The 23,608-nt window shown below is 39.2% G+C and overlaps 3 protein-coding genes across 3 annotated transcripts; 1 reads left to right on the forward strand and 2 right to left on the reverse strand.

Moving 5' to 3' along the window:
- Positions 1-27: 27 nt before the first annotated feature.
- On the reverse strand, positions 28-12,028 carry scamp2 (secretory carrier membrane protein 2). The gene is made up of 9 exons (XM_017701211.2): positions 11,844-12,028; positions 7,431-7,508; positions 6,677-6,763; positions 6,331-6,445; positions 5,088-5,216; positions 4,639-4,798; positions 4,329-4,430; positions 1,752-1,869; positions 28-1,311 (listed from the first exon to the last, which is right to left on the reverse strand). The coding sequence occupies exons 1-9, from the start codon at positions 11,898-11,900 to the stop codon at positions 1,165-1,167; spliced, it is 993 nt and encodes a 330-aa protein (XP_017556700.1). The 5' UTR covers positions 11,901-12,028; the 3' UTR covers positions 28-1,164.
- Positions 12,007-21,395, forward strand: mpi (mannose phosphate isomerase). Its single transcript, XM_017701210.2, has 9 exons — positions 12,007-12,064; positions 12,343-12,398; positions 12,750-12,877; positions 16,139-16,339; positions 16,468-16,609; positions 17,294-17,473; positions 17,553-17,726; positions 17,987-18,195; positions 19,821-21,395. The coding sequence occupies exons 2-9, from the start codon at positions 12,383-12,385 to the stop codon at positions 20,037-20,039; spliced, it is 1,269 nt and encodes a 422-aa protein (XP_017556699.1). The 5' UTR covers positions 12,007-12,064; positions 12,343-12,382; the 3' UTR covers positions 20,040-21,395.
- A 650-nt stretch (positions 21,396-22,045) lies between these two features.
- On the reverse strand, positions 22,046-23,518 carry trex4 (three prime repair exonuclease 4). Its single transcript, XM_017701216.2, has 2 exons — positions 23,068-23,518; positions 22,046-22,967 (listed from the first exon to the last, which is right to left on the reverse strand). The coding sequence occupies exons 1-2, from the start codon at positions 23,129-23,131 to the stop codon at positions 22,342-22,344; spliced, it is 690 nt and encodes a 229-aa protein (XP_017556705.1). The 5' UTR covers positions 23,132-23,518; the 3' UTR covers positions 22,046-22,341.
- Positions 23,519-23,608: the final 90 nt, after the last annotated feature.

The raw sequence follows: 23,608 nt of genomic DNA on the forward strand, positions 1-23,608 counted from the left end.
TATACAAATGTGACCACAAGACTAGAAAACTGTTAATCAAAAACTTTAATTTGCTCAAACACTATTTTCAGTAAAACATCCTTAAGGATAAAATGCATGTGTTCATAAAATGACACTAAAGATATTGATTTATTTCAGAAATGTGTACTTGTAAGTTTTATTTATGCATTTCTCCCTTCCACAAAGTGCAAATAAAAAAAATCTAGGAATTTTGATTTAGATCCTAATATTTTACCAGAACAATAATCAAATCTAAGGCCACTGTTAGTCCACAATTAGACTTGAGATGTGAACCTTTTTGTATTATTTTATCTACATGCACAGTCTCCCTTCAGCCTGGTTTCCACAGGGGATAACAGACAGCAGCTTTGAACAATTATCCTTCATCAAGGAAGCCAGAAGCAACATTTCTTTCTGAATTTTAGTTAAAGAACAAGTCGTTGACTTAAGTGATCTAAGTTTCTTAGCATCAAATCTCCCTTCATGCCCCCACCCAGCTTTGAGACCTGACCTGCCAGACCTTCATGCTTTTCATGTAACATGTGGCATGGAAATGAAGTCATTTTCTTTTTCCCCCTTGTAGTTATGGCACAGCATGAAGATCAGATTGTAAGAATACAGTATGAAAAGGTTGAAATCATAAGGCACAATATTCCAATAGTCCATCGGTTGTAACGAATAACTAATGCAGCTTAAAGCATTAATCACATAGTAGCTAAATGCAAGCAAACCTAAACTGAACTAAGCTGAGTGGACATCACTTTAGGGAAAGTCCAATTTTGTTCTTTGTCATTTTTGAATACATGGACAAGTATTTTGTACCTTCACTGATGTGGGCCAGCCTTAAATTAGATTATATACAGCTTAAGCAAATTCCAAAAAAAAAAAAAGACACCACAAAATGCCAAGATGCACAAACACAAAGCTTAAGTACAACTATACAGACACAGCATCAATTATTTACCTCACACCCACAATTTCACATAATAATATATGTGAATTGCAAAAATTAGTGCCTCTGCCAGCCAAAGACCAAAGCATGATGGAGGGGATCCATATCATTCATCTCATAGCAGCTTTGGCTAAGCTTTGGGTTCGTGATGGCTGATGGAGTTGGAGGTCCCAGGTCCACTGAGATGGGTTTCTCGACGTTTTCTGCTTGGTCTAATTCCTCTGAACAGAACTCTGGGCTGCGGAGGCAGCGGCACTAGCTGCTGCGCTTTGGAACGTGCGGTTGGTGAGGACGCCCTGAGAAAACTCCTGCTGGGCTTTCTGGAAGCTTGCACCGGTGTGGCGATAGTGACCATGAACCTAAGGGGGGAAAAATGACAATGAATACTAAGCAGTAACTAAGCAAGTAAATCTCTGACCTTATGATTCTTTAGGAAATTCACTGCTTCATAAAATCTAAATTGTCACCACAATTTAATTCAGTTTTGTTATTTTGGTACAATTCAGAATCTTTTTTGAAAGTATACTGAATACATAAATGTGACTGGAGAAACTACACATTGGTAGACTAGTTTTTTACACTTAAAAATAGCCTGAGAACTTAGTAACTTTAGTGCATATTATTATTATTATTATAATAGGTTATAAATAATTATAATATTCCAAATTCAGTGCAGTTGAATCTTCAGACTGATGCACTACAATGCATCGATGCATTTTTACACCACTACTGACTACCAGACATTTGACTAAACACTAAATATATATAAATACAAATAAATACAAGAATAAATACATACCATTTTAAGCAGGACAACCGACATCACAGCACACACAGTGAAGAAAACTGCCACTACCAGCATTACGACACCCACAGCCACGTGGTCACGAACCACAGTGCTGGCTGAAATCCAACCGCTAAGAAAAAAAAAAAAACACAGCAGTGTAAATGACATCAATCCTGTGAGACGAACCACCTCAAACGGGAGACTAACAAGGTGAAGATAAATGGAAACATGGAGGGCAGAAAAACGAGGCAATAGAGAGTAGAGATGCAGTGGAAGACCTACTTCAATCACACACCAAGAGAGCAGTGAAGGAAAGGTCCAAGAGGTGTTAGTGCTTCCAACTTAGAGAGCGGAAAACAGACAGCAGAAAGACACCAGTCACTGAGGTGAGACGCAGAGATGAAAGCTTATACGTGCATAAAAATATGAACATCATTTCATACGGATCATTTTGCCTTTTTAACATTTGTTTATCTGTGTTTTCTCATCTCAACACTACGGCCTAGAGGGAATAAAGGGAATCAAGTACACTGAGCAGCACGGAAAAGTGAATTTGCAATTATTTATTCAACTAAAATCCACTTGTAGTTTCCCATGTAGAGTCGATTCCAGAATGACTGACGACACTCAAGAAGCTGCACTAAAATGATCAAAAACCCTCGATTTTTTAAAGAATACACCATTTTTAAAATAATGCAACACTTCTGTAGGTATAATAAATGCAAAGCAGTTTGGAGAAGCTGCATTATTTTAAGAACAGTGTATTCTTTAAAAATACAGGGCAGAGTTCTGGGCACCCCTAACGATATTTTAAATAAAACCAAAGAAATTTGCATTTGGTGAAAATGAAACCTCTGTTATTACTTTGTTTTCCTGGGGTACAAAAAACGTTTGCACACATGTAAAATCCCTCTGTCATCTATTAACATGGATAAAAACTAAAGAGCTCAACTCAAATGAGACAGAAGGTTGTGCACAGATTAAGAAATGACACAAAAAAAACAACAACAAAAAAAAAAACAGCAGAACTTTGATGTTGATGTTAACTGTGAAGTCAGTTGAAATGAACATTAAACAGAAACAGGGCGATAATGAAGCTTGAAAAGTTTTCATTTTTCCAAGAATGGGACACATGAGAATTCTGCCCTCAAGTATGGTGAGAGGCAAAAAGGAACCCAAAAATCACAGTTTCAGAGCTGCACAGTTTAGTTTACTTAAGGTGGGCTTGTCAAACTTCAGACTTCACCTCCACGACCAGAAGGTTTTCAGGAAAAGCTACTTGAAAGAAGCTGAAAAAATGTTATGTCACCATCACGTTTAGTGACAAAAAGGACTACATACTGTCAAAAGCATCTGATACAAACTGATTAAAAGCTGAATTCAAGATAGTGCCACCAATTTTGACATGGCTGTTCATTCCACTTACATATTTGCTTTAGGCAAGGAGGCCTCAAATCTGACCCTTAAATCAAGTATCCATTCCTGGATTTTGTCGTCACTGGTAGGTATGACACTAGACTGCGACAGTTACATCGAAGCTGCACTATATAAGATTTATTGTTAAAACCTTAAAGTTTTTGCATTACTGAGTCAGGAGGGAAAAACACGTTGAAATACGTTTCCTTTACAGATTAAACTAAATGTTGAAAAACATTCAGCAGCTTCAGCTTGGATTGCACACTTTTTCAGACCATGTCATACACTGTTTCATTTTAATGTCAGACACACTTGACTGAGTTCTACCAGAGGTCACAAAATCCCCAAATCTTAACATAGTTAACTGAACTGCTGAAGCTGCACTATCACTGAACACAGTCCAGGTCTGCAAACTGCAGTCAAGGTCCAAGCCAAACCACAAATGGGTATTTCAAATTTGTACATTATTTATGCCCACTTTTATGATGTTCATATTTTCTCATACCATTGCCCCCCTCGGAAAGCACACAAAATAAAACACAAAGGGGAAGTCCACAGATTTTTCAAAAGGACAGTACAGTAAACAAAGTCATTCAGAGCAGTCTGATGTGAACTGCTCTGTTCTAGAGAAAGTTAGAACAATCAGAATTGATCGCAGTGGTGCTGATGGGAATTACATGACCAAAAAGCTACATCATCTCTAAAAGCTACATCACAGAAAGTTAGTACATGAAATGAATACAAATTTGCTGCCCAATGCCTGAATTATCATTTTATGACCGCTTTAAAAAATATATTCACTTTTAAAATATGTTGATGGCAGAGATTGAATTATGGAAAAAAATTATCCATCTTTAACATGTAAACAAAGAGTGTGTTGAGGTAAAACAGTCCCCAAAGAAAAGGTATCTTTTCAGACGTACCACTATAATACCATCAGCAACAATACACATAAACACGTGCAGGCCTTGGGCAGTGAATGAAGTATTTTCACTGTGGTTCCTATCACCACAACTGTTAAGAAATCTAACCAACACTCTGAATGACTGTTCACATCCTAACTATTGAACTACACAGAAATTTGGAAAATGACCTTTTAACTACAGACAGACCAGCCAGAAATGTTCAAAAGAAGAAAAACTGAAAAGAGATGCAATGAATGTGTGCACTCACCTGTTCCCCCAATTGGGTATGCCAACACTCTGAATGATAGTCACCACCACTTGGGCAAAGAAGATGAAAAAGAAAAAAAAGAAACTGAAGGAACTATCAGTCCTAAAAGAGAACATAAAACACATTGCTACTGTTTATTACACACAAAATAATAAAAATACAACAGATAAAAGGCAGTTTTCTTTTGAAATGGCAAGTTTTAATCAATGTACTTCTAACACAAAACACAAGGGTGAAACTAATGAACACTTACAGGAATTCCAAACACTATGAGTTCACAATGTGTTCTTAAAATAATGGTGACACTCACTTGAAAGCCTTGTAGACAGGTCGGTACCAGCACAGGAAGGAGCAGGGAGTGAAGAGGATGAACCACAAGATGGAAAGGCCAAAATCCACTCCATAATTCGTGCCAGCGGTGAAATATGCCAGACATGCCAGCACATTGAGAAACAGAGTCACACAATACACTGAGAGAGAGAAGGAGAAAAGGATGGGAAAAAGTGTGAGTGCAAGAAGTACCATGAGAAGAGATGGAAGAAAAAAACAGAGAAAATAGATTGTATTTGTCTGTATTTGACAACAAAGTAGACAGTCTACACAGCACAACACAGTAGGCGTGGTGTGATTTTAGAACTCTTCATAAACGTTTCACAAGCCAGGGGCTAAATGTGAATAAGCAGATCAGAAGAATGAAAGTACATTTCTGCCTTGCACAAAATGATCATCGGCCTGTCTGCGGCACTGTTAGGTACTTACACATCCACAGGTAATACATCATTTTGCAGACCCTTTGATGCTCTTGGGGAATTTCCTCAGAGAAGTCCTGGTAGAAGCAAGGCTTTATGGGAAAGCTTTTGGGCAGTGGGGGCCAGTTGTTCTCTTTCCCTGCAAAGAGCAATTCTAATTAAACGATGTAATAGATGAGTGGAAAATATGTAACCAATTAAAAACACCTCTCTTTTCATCTATTGCTCTGCTGATTGGTTGAAATCTCAGTTCTGCTGTACTAGTACATTTCTGCATGTCTGTATTGGAAGTGAGCGATATTTATATCATGTTTTCCATTATATGGACTACAAACAAACAAACACCAATTAATGCAAATTTGTAAATGTTATAAGTCTTTCAAAGTTAACAATCAGGGTCCTTCTTAACCTCATATAAGCAAATAAGACAATTTGCAAATAAAAACAGATTTGTTGCCACACAGTGAATAAGAACTGAAGCACTCTAGTGGTTTCTTCATAATCCAACACATGCACGGTTTTCAGGTGGTGATAGAGCTGTCTTTACTTCCACCCTTAGGTAACACGCTGCAATGATATGACACAAACTGGTCTGTTCAGAGTTCCTGTTTTGGGTTCAAAACAGTAAAATCCTGTTGCCTTCATTGACGTCTAGTACTAGGCCTTAAGTTCAGACCACAAATGTCAAAACTTGGTCAAAAATAAGGGAAAAACATTCCTCTACAACAATGTGTACTCCTACTAGCATCCCTATAGAATTCTAGTGGTATATTCGTGCTACTCTAACAGCAATTTATAAACATTTTCTGGCTGTTCTAGATTAAACACAGACATCTGAAGCTTGTAAACTGCATTTCATGTTTTATTTGAAACTTGTAACCAACATATTAGCATATATTTTACCAATTAAATGTGATTGGCTAACAAGAACAGACTACTTTCAGCAGTTCATTTAAATAATTTAACTCTTTTGTTTTCAATCAATTTTTAAAAATAAAATTACAGTATTACTGTAAAACATACAGAATTTAAATAGTACAATCATAAGGATTCTTTTTTCTTTTTTAAATTAAATTTCTTCTTTTTTTTTATTTCACTGAAAATTACTGGGCTTTCTTTGGAGACCTGGATGGCGCTCAGGGTTCCCCTCTGGTAAAATCCAGATCATGGGACAATTCCATAGCAGTACTCGCTTTTCTCTTAGAATACTTCCCATCCTGAGTGTTTCTTAGCTGAAGACAGTGTAACAGTACCTGTAGTCACTTGTCTATTCTGCAGCTCCTGTTCCCTGCGGTCCAGCTCGGCTGCTTTCCTCTCCAGCTCCTCCTGCTGTTTCAGCAAGTTCACCTGGGCTGCAGCTGCAGTTGCCTACAGTACCAGCACAGAGTTTCAGTTAGGACCCTCACATATATGGTGCAATAAATACATGCAGTTGATGCATCATAAGAACTCAGCGCTATTAGCAGCTTGAAGAAAACTGATACTTTAGCTACATCTACTGAGCTGCATTCTGATAGATCTTGTTGATAAAAACTGCACTATCCCTGTGAGACAAACACAGACACATTCACACTGCACTGCAGCATGTGAGATGCTGACCTGAGGGCTTGGCTCCACAGAGGGCTGCAGCACTGCTGGCTGTGAAGGAGCAGCAGAGGCTGGAATAGTAGAGCCTGTAAAAGCTCCCTTCAAACAGAGTTAACAAATGCACACAAATATTAGATGGTATTAGATGAATAAACTAATAAAATGACAAAGTAATTCATAAAATGCTCACATACTGGTTTCAATGTTTTGTGCATTTCATTTTAAACATTTCAATCCAATTGGATTTGTCTTTGCAGTCAGTATTATTAGTTAGTCTACATTCTATTGTCTTTTTCAACATTTGTTTTCACTCAGAAAATAGTAAGTCTTACCACTATCAAATAATAATAACAATAAGAAGAAGATGGGAAGAGGCAGAGCTGGGAATCAAACGTGGTGTGTCAAAAAGGGAGTTACTTTTGCTTTTTATTCCACAGAATCCATTTTATTTTCTGTATTCCTCTCACAATTGTTTGGTTTGGTTTGAACTGATGGGAAATATTGCTTATGGCCATCTACCCAATTTATTTTGCTTTAGATTGTTTCATTGAAATGATTTAATATAAACTTTAATTTAATCTGATTAAACGTACAGCTGATGAGACATTATGTAAGATGGGGTTAATCAAAGATTCAACATACAAATAACTTGCCCCCAAGGAACGCCCCTTTAGACCTAATCTAGTTATAAAAACTGCACCTCATCTGCAATTTAAACAGTTTCTAGACCAAAAATTTGCTTATGGTGTTTTGTTTGACTGCTTACAGAGTCAGTGGCAGGGAAAGGGCTGTACTGCTCGAGACGATCCACTCCAGAGTGAGTCACCTGCGTCACAGAGGGATCCTGAAAGAAAGAAAGGCATTTCTTTAAGTATTAGTATTAGTACACTATAATTAAATAATCAAAATGCCTGCAGTGTAGACTTTTAACTATCACCTATTCCAAAAATATAATGTTAAGCATTAATACCAGTGATAATTACACTGTAATCAATATGGACAGATCCTTACTCTCCAAGTCATTTGCAAGTCAATAATGATGGTGAGAGCTAAATGAAAAAAGTTATTATTATTATTTTTATTATTATTATCATCAGCCACAATATATATTTTTTTATTTTATTGAAAACACTGATTATGAATATCTGAATGAGCAAAGTAGTAATTTTGCATTTCAACATCGTCATTTTTGTATGAATTATCTGCATGTATTCTGGTTAACTTTTGCCAATTTAGCATATTTTGCTATAAAATTATAATTTTAACATATCACAATCTAATAACTTCATGAATAGTTATAAAATGGATCGCCACCTGGGAGAAAATGTAATTTGTTTAGAATTTTCATATTATCTCTCTCACACAAACATCTAGAGTGTAAGCATGACTACAATATTTCAGTGGAAGACCATATAATTCAGTGGAGCTACTGACTGTAGCAGTTTGGTTGCAAAATGTTCTCAAATGACCAAAATACATCATGCACACACCTCCATACCTACATTCACATGCCTACAATTTATACTACAGAAAAAAAAAAAAAATCACAGAAGAGTTGTACAGTACTGTTCAGTAACACGCACAGTACTAGAGCAGTTAACTGCAGATCAATATAAAGTACTTAAAATATATTATGCATGTTGTACTGTACTGTGATTTTGAAATCTGGTCTTGGTGGATTAGCACTGTTACCAAAATCAATCACTACTTGATCACATGGGTTATTACCACTATCTTCTGTCATAATATGGAACTGCAAAAACATCTCGTGTCTACTTGCTGAGTGAGTCAGTCTGCTGTTCTCAGACAAAGTGAAACATTATTCCATCCCATTTCTTTGACCCTTTGCTGGTTTTTCTTGCTCTACCATGCCTGTTTCAACTCATCAGCTAATTAAAGGCTTTTCGTATGTTGAAAACACAGAAAACAAAAGTGTCTGTATGTATATGTGAGGCTGAGTCCTCCTATAGCCCCTGAAATGGACTGTGCTACATAGCACAGAAATGGCATGTGTGTTTGTGTATATTTGTTCCAAAAACTATTTTCTATGACAACACCCATTAAAATACCTGATGTAAGCTGAACATTGCAGCACTCCATGCTGTACACTCCGGGCTGCATTTGTGTGTAGAAAAGCAAGTTATATGACACGAAATATCTGAAATACATTTCCTGTCGCCTACGCTATATTTCTGTGCTTCATATCTCTACCCCCTGACATCCTGAAATCTAAATGTTCTCCTAAGCTTTGTCAACTCTTTGGAGGTTTTTTAAAGGTTTGCTAGCATGGGTATCCCAAAGACTGATCAACAGCTTAGAGGTTGGTATTACTTTGATGTAAGATTTTTGTTCAGCTACAGCTGCTATTCAACATGTGAAAGCAGTAACTTTCAGTGCTCTTCCTACTCATGATGCTGGAAGTGACTCCAGTATAACTGCAATTGCACTTCTTGCGTCCTATGCACTTCTTATGTCTTTGTAACAATCCTTGCAAAAGCCTTTCTGAGGTGCTGGATCCCAGAAACATTATAAACGGTATTATTATCTACTGCTTTCCTTTTTCTGTCTGTGTAAAGCACTTTGAAATGCCACTGTTTATGAAAGGTGCTATACAAATAAACTTGCCTTGCTTTGCCTCACTACATGCTATTGACCATGTCAGCGTGTGAACATGTGTGAGTAATTACCGTTTTTAGTAGAAAAAAAAATCTATTACTAACTATAACTAACTGTACTATCAGCAGTGTATGTACTCTACACATTGTGTTTGATCCAAGTCACTTCTTTTTTTCTTGCAGGTAAGGCCATTTACATCCTAAACTTACCAAACAGTAACACTTTTGTATCAGAGCTTAAAAAAGTAGCCAAATGCTTTGACCTATTTAACACTTTTCATGCTCAGCTCCAGGAACAGAGTAAACTCTCAGAAAAAAATAATATATTAATTATAATGTGTAATATTAACTACAGACTTGCTGTCTTGTCTGCAGACTTTTTTTATGGTTCTATTTTGTTGTGAAAGGGTACAAATACGTACCTGTCGCCTGGAAAAAATGTATTTAATATACACAGTTGGACCTCAAAACCACTGTTGACCTTTGAGGGTATAGTTACATTGTTTGTAGCCTGATAAACAATCACCTGCACAGCACCTTTACTTCTGATAGTGGAGACAAATCCCAGTGTAAGCAAATTTACTGGTATAATGACGTTTCCATTCTGAATGTAATTCAGGCCTACACGTATTCTTAGGCTTGAGTCATTCGATACGATCCTCATCTCAGATCACACCTGCTGGCACTCCCTGAATACTCCTGAAGTGTTCACGTTAGGCTATAGCTGACGCCACCACACAGGAGCCACATTCAGACAAGCAGTCAATTCTGCACCTCTATAGCTTAAACACGCCTAATTAGAAATTTTATAACAGCTATGCAAATCTTCAAAAAAAAAGAAAAAAGAAAACATCTTCTGCCTATATACAGACCAAGAATAGCCCTGTTTGATTCAATAGACTTTAATCAGTTGGACACAGTTTAAAACTTCTGGGTACTTTACACTCTCGTCTCAGGCCAGCCATCGAGTTAACTTTTCCTGGATGTCCTAATTCAATAAACCTCTAGTCCACTGAATTCAATCATCCTATTTTGGCTCCGCTCCCCACCCTGCAAACAAACATGCAACAATCGCGTCATGCAGAAGAAAAGAGGCGTGTTCTTGTCCCAAAGCACTGCTTCAGAAGCAAGACAGGGAAAGAAAGATAACAGCTGCTCCATTGTCCTGTTCCAGGATGTGAGCTAATTATGCTATAAACTGTATATCATAAAGCAAAGTTATCATAAACAGGTAATGTAAGTGTAATGTACAACATATCTGAGGCACAAGAGCAACAAAAACTGGAAGTTTTTTTTGGAACAAAATGGGACAGCTATGCAGACTCAGATCTATGGTTTAATCCATGTCAATGGACACAGTCTAAGTGTATACAAGTCACGAATTTAGTCTATTACACACTAAATTACAGGCTACAGATATTCATAATGGCACATGTATACACTCGTCTCAAAACCCAGATCTTCTACAAAGAAAGGCAGTTGATTAAATACTGCAACACAGCAGACTCAAATCTGAGTGTGTGTAGCTGTCCACATCGTAAGGTTTCGCATGTCCAACCAATTAACTGTCACTTTACTTATATCATACAAAATACCAGAAATGTACTAAAGAGATACAAGATTTTGCCACTTTGAGGTACTTATATCCAAAACTAACTGTTCTTCTAGTTCTGTCTCAGAGCTAATAATTAATATAGTACAGCAGGGACGATTTCCTTTTTATGAGGAGGAGTGCTTTAAAAGAGAAAAAGCTATTTGCTTTGAGCACTCAGTGGAAACACACAGAAACTACACCAGCTGCAGATTCTGAGGACCACTGCACTTTGTCAGAAGGATGGACACATGACTTCAATACACTTCAGTAAGTTGGGCAATATGTCTGTATACCCTCACTTCAATGTGTTACAACAAACCATTCCTCAAAAAGAAAGGAAGTACAGCCAACATTAAATGAAGACCATAAACAGCAAGACCATGAGGGTTACTGACATTATGTGGATTTATCTAATATTGTTAAAAGTATTAGATAAAGCCGTATAATGCATTAAAGTTTTAACACCTTTATTTTGTTTCGTCCTCTTTTTTCACATGTAATACCTTCAAAAATGAGTGCAAACACAGAAAAGCTGCCTGTTGACTGCTGTAGCCCAGAAGGCCTAGATAATATAACCAAAGTCCTGATGATTTAGCCTATGATTAATATGCCGAAACTTTACTGGACACTAACTGAATGTAAAAAAATAAATTGGGCAACTATGGCAGGTTATTAAGTCCACACCTCTTGTTAAACCCCTATCGGTAAAGCTTTATAAAATGCCAGTAAAAGCCAGGGCGGTGTGTAATTTTCCAGCAGAGCGCGTAGCAGCCACACTGGGCGAAGAACTTCCTACAATAGTCCCCGCCCTTCTTCACTGTCAAGACGCGCTTTTACTGGCAGAGTGAACTGTCAATCAAAGGCCGAGCCCAATCAGATTTAGGCAAACTGCGGCCAATAGGTTTCCTGAGAAACTCCTCTAAAAACTGAAAGGAAATTTTCAAAACTGATTAAAAAGACTCAGTCTCACCTGAAAAGGGTTAACGTCTACCGGGTTTTCAAACGGGTTGGTGTCGAAGCCGGACATACTGGCGGAGTTTCTCCCAAAGCTGAACACAAAGAGAAAATGATCTAAAGAAGAAAATAAACAGCGCTGCGCTGCTGCTTCAGCCGCGGACTCTCAGCTCCCCTTCGCACTTCCGCAGCTGCCGAACTTTGCGCATGCGCCGCACTGTGAGGAAAACGTCACCGGTGAGATTTGGGCTTTTTTGTGCTTCTATTATTATTGTTCCTAAAGGTGTAGATTTTACTACATCTATCCCTGCTTATTATGGAGTATTCTGTTTAACACTGTATAAAAGAGTTTAAGTCGTGAATGAGTTGGTCATGTTAGGGTTAAAGCCATCAGATGGAGTATAGGTTAAATCCGCGTGAGCCACCTTAAAGTTGTTTTAAACAGGGATAGTTCATAAATATTGTAAATAATGATTTTTCTCTGTAAATGTTGCCGATTCCTGTTTTAATGCCAGTTTTTGACGTCACAACGCCCTGACAGTCAACGTCGCAGACATGGAGGAAGTGAAAGGTCAGTTGTGTCTACGTTTCGTCTGTTTTCATTCATTCTTTAACACCAGCTGTATCACCGAGAGCATCGAGCTCGCTAACTAACGACCCGCTGTTAGACCTCGGCAGTATTAGCGCTGGGCTGAGTGTCTGTGGTGCTGCAGGTGTTCTCTCCTCTTTAGCGCAGTACAGCTACCGTAGCTCAGCTCAGTTGTCTAGAAGTGTGCACTGAAATGCATTTACTGCTAAATGACGTGCTGTGTAGCTTAAATAAACACGACGAGAGTAGGAGACAGCAGTGTGCTTCTTTCCCTCTGAATAGCGCATTGTTGGGTGTGGTAAAAACTCAAGGCGAAGCATTTTGTGTCCACAGTATTTCCACTGTCCTGCGTGGTCCAGAACTATGCCTGGGGAAAGGTGGGGCTGGACAGTGAGGTGGCTAAACTTGTCCTTGGAGGAGACCCCCAAGTTGTAATAGAGGATGGCAAGCCGTATGCTGAGGTAAGGCTGGGCCCTTTGTAGAATGGTGCTTTTTGGTACTGATCTGTGGCTCATCTCCTTGTTCATCTCAACACTGCTCAATAGCCGTTAGAGGAGGATATCAGGCAGCTCTGCTTTGCCATAAGGGTTACCTGCCTGCTGTTTCATTTGTCAAATAAAAAGGTCTGTTCTTGTAGTATGTGTGTTTTGCTTTTTGTATGTTTTGCTGTTTGGTCTTGGCACCTAAGTCTGTTTTCATGAATGAACCATCCCATAAGATCCATGGAAAGGTTATAAATTACCAGTGGGTCTTTAAATAGCATAAAGGAAAGGTCACTGTGAAAAGGCTATGTCTGCTTTTGTCTTCCTTGTGTTTTAACTGAAGACCTTTCCATCTTCATGTGTGTGTATGTGTGTGTATGTATGTGTGTGTGTGTGTGTGTGTGTGTGTGTGTGTGTGTATAATATACACACACACTATACTGCCAGAAGTATTTGCTCTTCTACCTTCACACACACATGAACTTGAGTGAGATCCCATTCTTAACCCATAGGGTTTAATATGATGTCGGCCCACCCTTTGCAGCTATAACAACTGCAACTCTTCTGGGAAGGCTTTCCACAAGGTGTAGGAATGTGATTATGAGAATTTTCGCCCATTCTTCCAGAAGCACATTTGTGAGGTCAGAAACTGATGTTGGACGAGAAGGCCTGGATCACAGTCTCTGCTGTAGTTCATCCCAAAGGTGTTCTGTCGGCTTGAGGTCAGGACTCTGTGCAGGCCAGTCAAGTTCTTCCACACCAAACTTACTCATCCAAGTCTTTATGGACTTTGCTTTGTGCTCTGGTGTGCAGTCATGTTGGAACAGGAAGGGGCCGTCCCCAAACTGTTCCCACAAAGTTGGGAGCATAAAATTGTCCAAAATCTCTTGATCTGCTGAAGCTTTAAGAGATCCTTTCACTGTAACTAACTCCTAAAAACCAACCCCACACCATAATCCCCCCTCCACCAAACTTTACACTTGGCTCAATGCAGTCAGACAAGTACCGTTCTCCTGGCAAACGCCAAACCCAGACTCGTCCATCAGATTGCCAGACGGAGAAGCGTGATTCGTCTTCACTGCTCTAGAGTCCAGAGGCGGAGCTGTACACCACTGCATTTGATGCTTTGCGCTTGGTGATGTTAGGCTTGGTTGCAGCTGCTCTGCCATGGAAACCCATTCCATGCAGCCCTCTATGCTGTTTTTGAGCTAATCTGAAGACTACATGAAGTTTGGAGGTCTTTGACTTTGCAGAAAATTGGCGACCTCTGTGCACTATGCACCTCAGCATCCGCTGACCCCGCTCTGTCATTTTATGTGGCCTACCACTTCATGGCTGAGTTGCTATCATTCCCAATCGCTTCCACTTTGTTATAATACCACTGACAATTGACTGTGGAATATTTAGTAGCGAGGACACTTCACAACTGGACTTGTTGCACAAGGTGGCGTCCTATCATGGTACCATGCTGGAATTCACTGAGCTCCTGAGAGTGACCCATTCTTTCAGAAATGTTTGTAGAAGCAGTCTGCAGGCCTAGGTGCTTGGTTTTATACACCTGTGGTCATGAAGGGATGGGAACACCTGAATCCAGTGATATGGATGGGTGAGTGAATACTTTTGGCAATATAGTGTATGTGTGTATATATTTTTTTTCCACAGCCATGATTGTCCATTTTATCAGCTCCACTTACCATATAAGTGCACTTTGTTGTTCTAAAATTACAGACTAGTTGTTCAATTAGTCCGTCTGTTTCTCTGTATACTTTATTAGCCCCCGTTGACCCTGCTCTTCAGTGGTCAGGACCACAACAGAGCAGGTATTATTTGGGTGGTGGATCATTATCAACACTGCAGTGACATTGACGTGGTGGTGGTGGTGTTGTTAGTGTGTGTTGCGCTGGTGTGAGTGAATCATACACAGCATAGTTGCTGGACTGAGAATAGACCACCGACCAAAATATCCAGCCAACAGCGTTCTGTGGGCAGCGTCCTGTGTCCACTGATGAAGGGCTAGACCCTGACCAACACGAACTGTGCAGCAGCAGATGAGCTATCATCTCTGACTTTACATCTGCAATGTGGACCAACAATGTATGAGAGAGTGGACACAGTGTTTAAAAACTGTATAGAAAGTGGATTGATAAACTGGATAAAGAGTGTAGATACAAGGAGGTGGTTTAATGAAGTGGCCAACTGGTTAATATACATGCATATAGTGTAGTCTGTTTTGGCTCTGTACTGTATCACATTGCATCTTAAATAAAACGATTATAAAATAGCTATACTCAGCTTCAGTTCAGTGATATTTACATCCATATTGGGTGAACAATTTAACAATTATATTAATTTTTATATGATGTCTACTTCAGGGCTTTAGTAATTGTATAGTTGGCTGTTCAGTTGTTTTGGTTTGTAGTAGCATCATTAGTTCATGCATAAGAGTGCTAATTAAAGGTCAGTTTCATTCTAGATGTAACATTTCTTTGTCTGCTGTGTGTTGTTGTATTTCTACATGAGCACCACAGAAGTGTCAGCTCTCACTAAAGCACTGCATCAGAAGGCTGTGACATCAGAGATTACAGATTATACACTGAAGCACAGTTGGTGTATCAGTATCATCTGTTTGATGCCCTGTTAGGAAGTGAGAAGGCACTGCTTAGCAAATGAAACTGGCATACCAGTGTATACACAGTAGGAGATGAAGGAAGAATACTGTTAAACAGGTTAAGAACGTACTTCAGTGTGTAGGAAAGTGTCAAAGATGACCATGAAGAAACAAACTGATGTGCTTTAGAGTGTTTACCACAAAATGCACATCACCGTGCAGAAGGTGGGGCAGTCACAGATGGTTGAGATGAAGATTAACCTGTAGCGGTTAATCTGCATATGATCAAAAGCACAGCACCTCATCTGTATGATATTCTGGTATAAGCATCTGGCTGCCAGTGGAACTGACTTATTCATTTTTATTGATGATGTGACTGCAGACAGTAACTCCTGGATGAATTTTGAAGGGTTCAGAAGCATCTTAACTGCTCAGGGCTGGGTTTCCTAAAGGTGTCTTAGCACAAAGATGATTCTTACATTGTAGAGCAAGCATCAAGTTAAGATTAGCACTAACACGAAGGAGCTTTTGGGAAACTGGGCCTAGATCCTACCAAATGCCTCAAAATTTACAGGACTGTACTGGCAGGACTTATGTAAAAATGTAACAAAATACCTAATATGTTTCTTTAGCTTTGGATGGGAGCCCACCCAAAAGGTGATGCCCTTATCAAAGACAACAGGATATCTCAAAGGACACTGGGGCAGTGGATCGCAGATTACCCAGGATGCTTGGGATCAAAGGTCAAAGACATGTTCCAGGGACAGCTCCCCTTCCTCTTTAAAGTGCTGTCTGTCAACACTGCACTGTCCATCCAGGCCCATCCCAACAGGGTGAGTAGACAGGAAGAACCTGAAAAAAGAGCTTTATTCCATGAAATACACTGACACTACATACTCTACTACACTGTGTTCCATTAATGCTTTTTTTCCATTTTCTGATTAATTAATAACTGTCTTAGGAGCTGGCTGCCAAACTTCATGCCCAGTTTCCTGAGCACTACCCAGACAACAACCATAAGCCAGAAATGGCCATCGCTCTCACACAGTTTAAAGGCCTCTGTGGCTTCCGGCCTCTGGAGGAAATCATCAGTTTCCTCAAAGGTGAGTGCTAAACACATACTGCTGTCTGCAAAAGTTTGGGCACCCCAGTCAAATTACTTTTGATGATTTTCTAAGTGACAAAGTTTTAAATGTAAAATATTAGGGGGGAAATTATGGCAAATGTTAGGGCTTATTTTATGGTTTATCTTTTCAGTAAAAAAAAAAGAAAAACAAAGCAGTAAAATGTTTGATGCCTGTAGAGGATGTGTTAACTTATTTTCAATTAGAATATCAACAAAACCTGTAATTTAACCATGGTTGTTCAAAAAAATCACATAGTGTTTTACATTGAATCAGCAACACTTCTATATCTGACACTCATACAAGCACAGGACACGTTGACATGCCACTGCCATTTTGGTATCACTGTTGTGCTGGAAATGGTCTACTGGCTAATATCTGGTCAGCAGTGGTCCTATGAACACTCCTTTGCATTGATTGATAATGTATAGAGTAGCTGATAAACTGTTCAGCAATAGATGGTCAGTCTCTAATTGTTTACCTAAAAGGTGAACTTAATGGTGTCTGTAACTGATAAAATAGCCAATGACTGTAAATACAACATACTTCAACTCATACAAAGAGTTCAGTGTATATAGCCTTGCATCCCCGACTATAGTGTATAGTTGTTTATTGACAAATGTCCATGACTGTATGGAATGGTTAACTATCTGTGTTTTTCAGCTGTCCCAGAATTCCATGCTCTGGTAGGTAATGAAGCAGCAGATGAGCTGCAGAGTTGTGTAGGTAACCCAGGCCGAATCTCTCTGGCTCTGAAGAAGTGCTTCAGCAGGATGATGAACTGTGAGAAGAAAGTATTTGTGGACCAGCTGAACATGCTGGTTAAAAGAGTGTCAGAAGAAGGTAAGCTTGTAAGGTTCTGCTTTTTCTTTTTATGTAGCTGAGCAGAAATCAAAATTCTTTATTATGCTTTGTCTGTTAGCGGCTGCAGGGAAGGATACATCAAGCAGTAATGGAGAGTTGTTGCTGCAGCTGCACTCGCAGTACCCAGGTGACATCGGCTGCTTCTCTATCTACTTTCTGAACCGCATCGTGCTGCAGCCAGGAGAGGCTATGTTCCTGGGAGCCAACGAACCTCATGCCTACCTTTCTGGAGGTCACTTTATCTTTGATTTATCTCTAGCAATAAGAGCATGCATTTTAGGAAGTGTAGCATCCAAACATGCACTGTAAGAACAAACATATGAATACTTGTATAATATGAATTGTTCAGTTTAGAATACTTCACACACTTTATCAGCTCTGTTATTATCACCATTTATTTGCTAATTAGAAACACTGACACACTATCTTACTAAAATATCCACTGTAAGCAAAATCGACCATAATTTAACCCGTCCGTAATATGTCTTACAGACTGCATTGAGTGCATGGCCTGTTCGGATAACACTGTGCGGGCTGGCCTGACCCCAAAGTACATTGATGTGAACACGTTGTGTGAAATGCTGAACTACAGTCCTGCTCCAGTCAGTGCCAAAATTTTCCCCTCAATTCAAGACCCCTCAGACCCTTGCGTCTACCTGTACGATCCACCTGTACCAGACTTCACTGTCATGAGGATACAGGTGAGTTTCACAGCTAAGTGGAATAGGAAGAGTTTTGTAAAGTCTGTTTAATTTTCGTTTTCATTTTTTCCAGATAGGATGTAGACTGTGGCCTAATGCAGAATTACTGTTTACGTTACTGTTTATTTAATACAGTGAACCTTATTGGACATGCTTTGCATTGTAATAGAGGCCAAAAAAGCAAATATGCCTTTTGTTTCTCTTCCATTTATAGTACATTGTAAACAAATACTGGACAGGGTATTACTAGATACTGTATTAATACAGGGCAAAGACTGGTACAATGTCACATAATATAGCAGTACAGTACATTATGTTCAGCTCTCTGGTAGTAAATTCAGAGAGGTTTTCCCATGGCCATATTTTGGCAATTCCTGATTCAAAGTGATGCTTTCAAAAAAATCTAATCTACACAACCATCCATCAATACAGTAAACAAGCAGAAGAGGGCAGTGAGGCAAAATGTCATATCACTATACAATGTTTTCAAAGTTTTTTTACGATACACGATATGTCATAGCAGATGTCATAAAAAATTGTTAACAGCAGACAAAGTAAGCACACATTTTAAAAAACAGAAACAATGAACTGAATTTGTAGTCAATATTTGATACACTTTATTTTAAACAGGGCCAGTTATGCTCTTTGTAATCATGCCGTTAGTAATTTTTCAGTACTGACAGTTTCCATGATATGCTCAGAAAAATATGAGAAACATTGTCATGTTGCCCAGTTCTACAACCAAGACATATTTAGTGCCAAAGTGTGCTTCTGAACTTTTGCACTGGAGCTACAAGGCTAACGTAGCAAACAAATAAAGTAAGCTTATAGCCCCCAGTTCATGCAAACTGCACACCTGACCCTACACCTTCACACACTTGTATCAATCTGTGTTGTGTTGTTAATTAATCTCAGAAAGGCTGTTTATTAAACTGTAATTGAGGCAATATGATGATAGATTATGGTTATTCTGATAAATTCTGTTATTTTGATGAACACCGTGCTTTTCTGGGCCTCATCAGTCACTCAAAAGCACTGAGCCACTTCATGTTTCAGTACAAAAACAACATATTTAGTCCTGTTTAACTGGATTAAGTGTAGTGCCGTGTGTGAAACCTGGAACAAAAAAACATTGTACCTAGAGTTTTTGATGGCTGGTTTTAATAGTGAAAATCTTTAATTTTAAATGGTTTTAAACGAGCATTTTTTCCATGTGTTAGAATATCAATATAAGCCATGTATCATGAAACTAACTTGAAATACTGTGAGATATTTTTGCCATATTGCCCACCCCTACTGCATAACATACTCATCAAGAAAAATGGTCACAATATGGTCAAAATTCAGGCTTCATGCCTTTGTTCATTTTTACATTGTACAGTGCCAAAAACCACAAAAGCATGTTTATTTGAGTTTAATTAGGAGCTCTTCAGAGTTTAGGCACATGTGCAGTGATTTAGACTGGCAGAATACACGATATTACTTGGTCATAGCTCCAGTGTGAAACTAAAGAAGCAAACACACACACCAAACATGTCTTGACTGGCTGACTATTATTGCAGTAAATGTGATTTTTGGCAGAATTATCTCAAGGTCAGACTGGTGTACTGCTGTTTTTTCTGCAGATTCCTCCCTCAGTGAAACAGTACACAGTGAGCCCTCTGGACTGTGCTGGAATTCTGCTGGTGGTTCAGGGTGAGGCCAGTGCTTCTTCAGCTGCTGCTTTCACTGACATCATGCTGCGGAGGGGTTCTGTGCTCTTCATTTCGGCCAATGAGAGTGTCACGCTGCAGGTGACATCGTCAACTGGGATGATTATGTTCCGGGCCTGCTGTTTGCTGTAGATGAAAGGGTCTTTGTTGAGTATTCCATTTTATCTTGATGGGATCAGATCTGATGTCAGAATTTAGCCCTGTTTTAATGTTGCTTATTTGTCCGTGAATTTGAGGGAACATAACTATTGAGGATCATCACACAGACTTCAGCAATATGCAGACAGATAGGAACAGGCAGTATAATACCACATACATTCACCAGCATGTAAATGGGAACATATTATGGAGTTTTTCCTCGTGGTCTTGTTGTTTGAACTTTTTCCGAGCTGAGTTAGGTAACAGGGATTTTACTAACAGTGTGACGGTTTAATAGAACAGTTTACAATGTGCCAGATTATATCTCTCTTCACACTAAAGTATTATGAAGTTATTCAATTTACAGTTGAGCAGAGCATGACAAACATTCATCATTTTATTTGCTTGAAGACAAATTATATCAAATGAATATGAACAAAAACAAATCTCCTTGTATAATGATGGCAATTCACTTCTTCCCTATTAAAATGCCTGTGCATGAATATTTAACAGGGTTACCACTCAATTACAGATTTTCTTTTAGCTCAACACATTGACATTTAGATGAATTATTTGAGAATGCACAGATGCATGTTTGGTCTACTTTTATATATGTTTGAGTTAGAATTTAGCGTTCAGCAAGGTGACTTTTTCCTCTTTATATTAGGTTAGTGGAAGAAAAAATGCATTTAAAATGGTTATCTTTGATCTTCACTTGGATTTATTTGAATTAATCTGTTTGAAAGGAAACCATGCAGTCTGCCAATAGTTAATATGCTGTCAGGATCTACATCATGCGGCTTTTACTCTCTTAAGAGAAACGAATCACCGTTCAGGGACGTTTTGAGTCATTTCAAATGACAAAGAACTGCTTTTAATCTTTTACTGAACCAACTAAAATGTTTTAACCTTTTTTAATCTGACCCTGCTTGTGCTGGATAGGTCTTTGGAGATTTAACCTCTATGAAAATCAAAGTATGGTTCAAACATTGCTCCTCTGATGGTAAAACGTTTTTAATGATTTGTTTTTAGACTTGAAAGTTGTTACTGTTACTTCCTGGCCTTTAAGTTATATTGTGTGTTTGCTCAGATGCTGCTTACTCTAGCACTACTGCTGTCTAGCAACACAGCAATTAATGTTATCCTAATGTTTGTTTACTGTAAATTCTGTGCACTTTTATCTGTGATGAGCTGAGGCAGGTTGTGTCTCAGAGCTACAAGATGGACTTCATATAATGTGACTGATACCTCCAGTGAAGGTTAGGAATGTAGGCATGGATTGGCATTTTTGAATCTGCTGTGGCATGAGTCTGTCAAAGCTGTATAACCCTAATAAATATCAGTTCTTTACTTGTTCTGTTCTTTGTATGATTTAACAACTGCTGAGGCCCCAATTCTCTACACTTTAAGAAAAGAGTTGAACAGGGCTGCAGTTGTTTGAGGTTAAACTGATAAAAATATATATTTATATATTGGCTTGTTTAGTTAAACTTGTTTTTTTTTTCTTTGCACTGTTGTATTAAGTATTTTTTAAATTGCTTATTACCACATGAAGTACACTTTGTACTGAGAAACCATTTCTTAGTGTATAACGGCACATTTGCACCCAAGCGTTGCTACGAAACATACTCCAATAAACCTTTTAAGTTTTTGAAATTACAGGGTGCTGCAGTTCCAAAGGCCTAGAAGCTTTTTTGGGCTGCAGTTCTCAAGGCCCAGATCATTTCTTAACACAAAAGGATATCATACCATCCAAGATGGTAACTGTAAAGAAGAAAGAAAACCCTCTTACCTTTTTTATAATGGAACAATTTTTCACAATTTTCAAGTCATTTTGAACCATTTCTATTCACTCGTTTGCCTCAAACTTTTTGCACAATTATAAAGGGCAGCTGGAGGTTTAAAATGATGTAAAAATACAAATTGAGATGAGTATGAAAATGTGAGTAAAACAAAAAAAAAAAAAGAACTGCATGTAAAAAAAACAGCCTGAAAATATATACTTTAGATAATTAAGCTTTTATTGAAATGAAGGAATTTCATAATTATTCTTAAAAACAAAAGGCTACGCTTGGATTTCTATCCACGTCCAACTGATTTTGTGCTAGCAGTGCAGTAGCTGCAATGGTGTGAATGGTCATACAGCTGTATGTGCAGGCAAAGAAAGGAGCCTTGTTCAATGCTAGTATTATCACCCCACATTTTAGACCCGGGGAGGGTGTTATATAGTCAAATATTCCCTTTTACACAAATTGTGCCAAGAGCATTGTTTTGTGTGGTCTATTATAACAAACACCTATATGTCTCTACTGCTGTCCACTGTCTTTTGGAAGTGCTCACATAAATCACTCTGTGCTGGTAGTCTTGCAGACCTGACAGCCATGGTATTCAGCGAGTCCAGACTGAACATGTGCTGCTGAATTTGACTGACTGTGGGACTGAGGGCCCAGTAAAGCTTCTGCAGGGCTTGCACGTCAGCCAAGGCATTGTGAGCGGCATAGGAAACACCCAGCACAGTCTTAACCAGGTTCTCCTGCTTGAAGCTCTGAATGCCACTGTCTTTGAGAAGCTGGCGAGCCAGAGGGAGACTGTCCAGGAAGCCCACAACTACTGTCTGGAAGGCCGCTTTCAAGCCAAACTCATCTAAAGCTCTGGCCAACACAAGGCAATCAAAGCGCCGAATGTTGTGGCCCACCAAAAGCGGGCGTCCAAACATGCCAAGAAAGGTTATGAAGGACACCAGGGCTTCCCTCAGAGAGTTGGTGAGCACAGGCCTGCGGTGCAGGAAGAGCTGGTGCCTTCGCACTCGAAAGCCAGTGACTCTGGAGGCCCCGGGCTCCATCCTGCAGCGGGGGACCATAAAAAGGTTTAATGCGTGGCTGCCACTCACCGCTGCTAGCTGAACAATGTCACAAGAGGGCCCTGGATGAGAAGAAGGTCAAATTCACAGCATGTTATGGTGGATACTGAGGGCAACTCTAGGAATATAATGCACAAGATGTTCTGGTAAGCTGATACATACCCAGACCAGTAGTCTCCAAGTCAAAGAACACAGTTCTGGGAGAATCAGTGGCCTGAGAGTCCATGACCTGCTGCAGTCACGGTGGGCTCTCAGACAAATTAACACGAGCAAAAGACAGAGAACAGGTTCACCTCAGATACTACATTCAACGCAGTAAAGCACCTCTCGGTTGGTAAAGTGTAAGCGCCATGCTTAACTGTTTTGTGTTTACTGCTGGCTTGTTTTCGTGAAGTCTGTGCTGTGTTTTCTTGTTGTGTCTTCGGGTTTGAATCCCGCGGTCAGGAGTCCTTGGCTCAACCCCTAACGCCTCCCGCCTCCCTGTGTACCGCACTACATTTCTGTGCGCCACGGAGCCGCCTGGGATTCAACCCGTAGACCTGCGCTTGAAGCTCGTCCTCCAAACGTTTGTGCCTCAAACCATAAGGAAGCCTGATCGACGCCATCCAGCGGATTGGAGCCGTTTTACACTGCTGCAGAAATTCCCATACGCAAAGTAAATCTACGTTAAGAGCATTTAATGTTTGAAAATATAAAATGCAGG

The sequence above is a fragment of the Pygocentrus nattereri genome, chromosome 11 (genome assembly GCF_015220715.1).
Source record: "Pygocentrus nattereri isolate fPygNat1 chromosome 11, fPygNat1.pri, whole genome shotgun sequence".
Classification (NCBI taxonomy): Eukaryota; Metazoa; Chordata; class Actinopteri; order Characiformes; family Serrasalmidae; genus Pygocentrus; species Pygocentrus nattereri.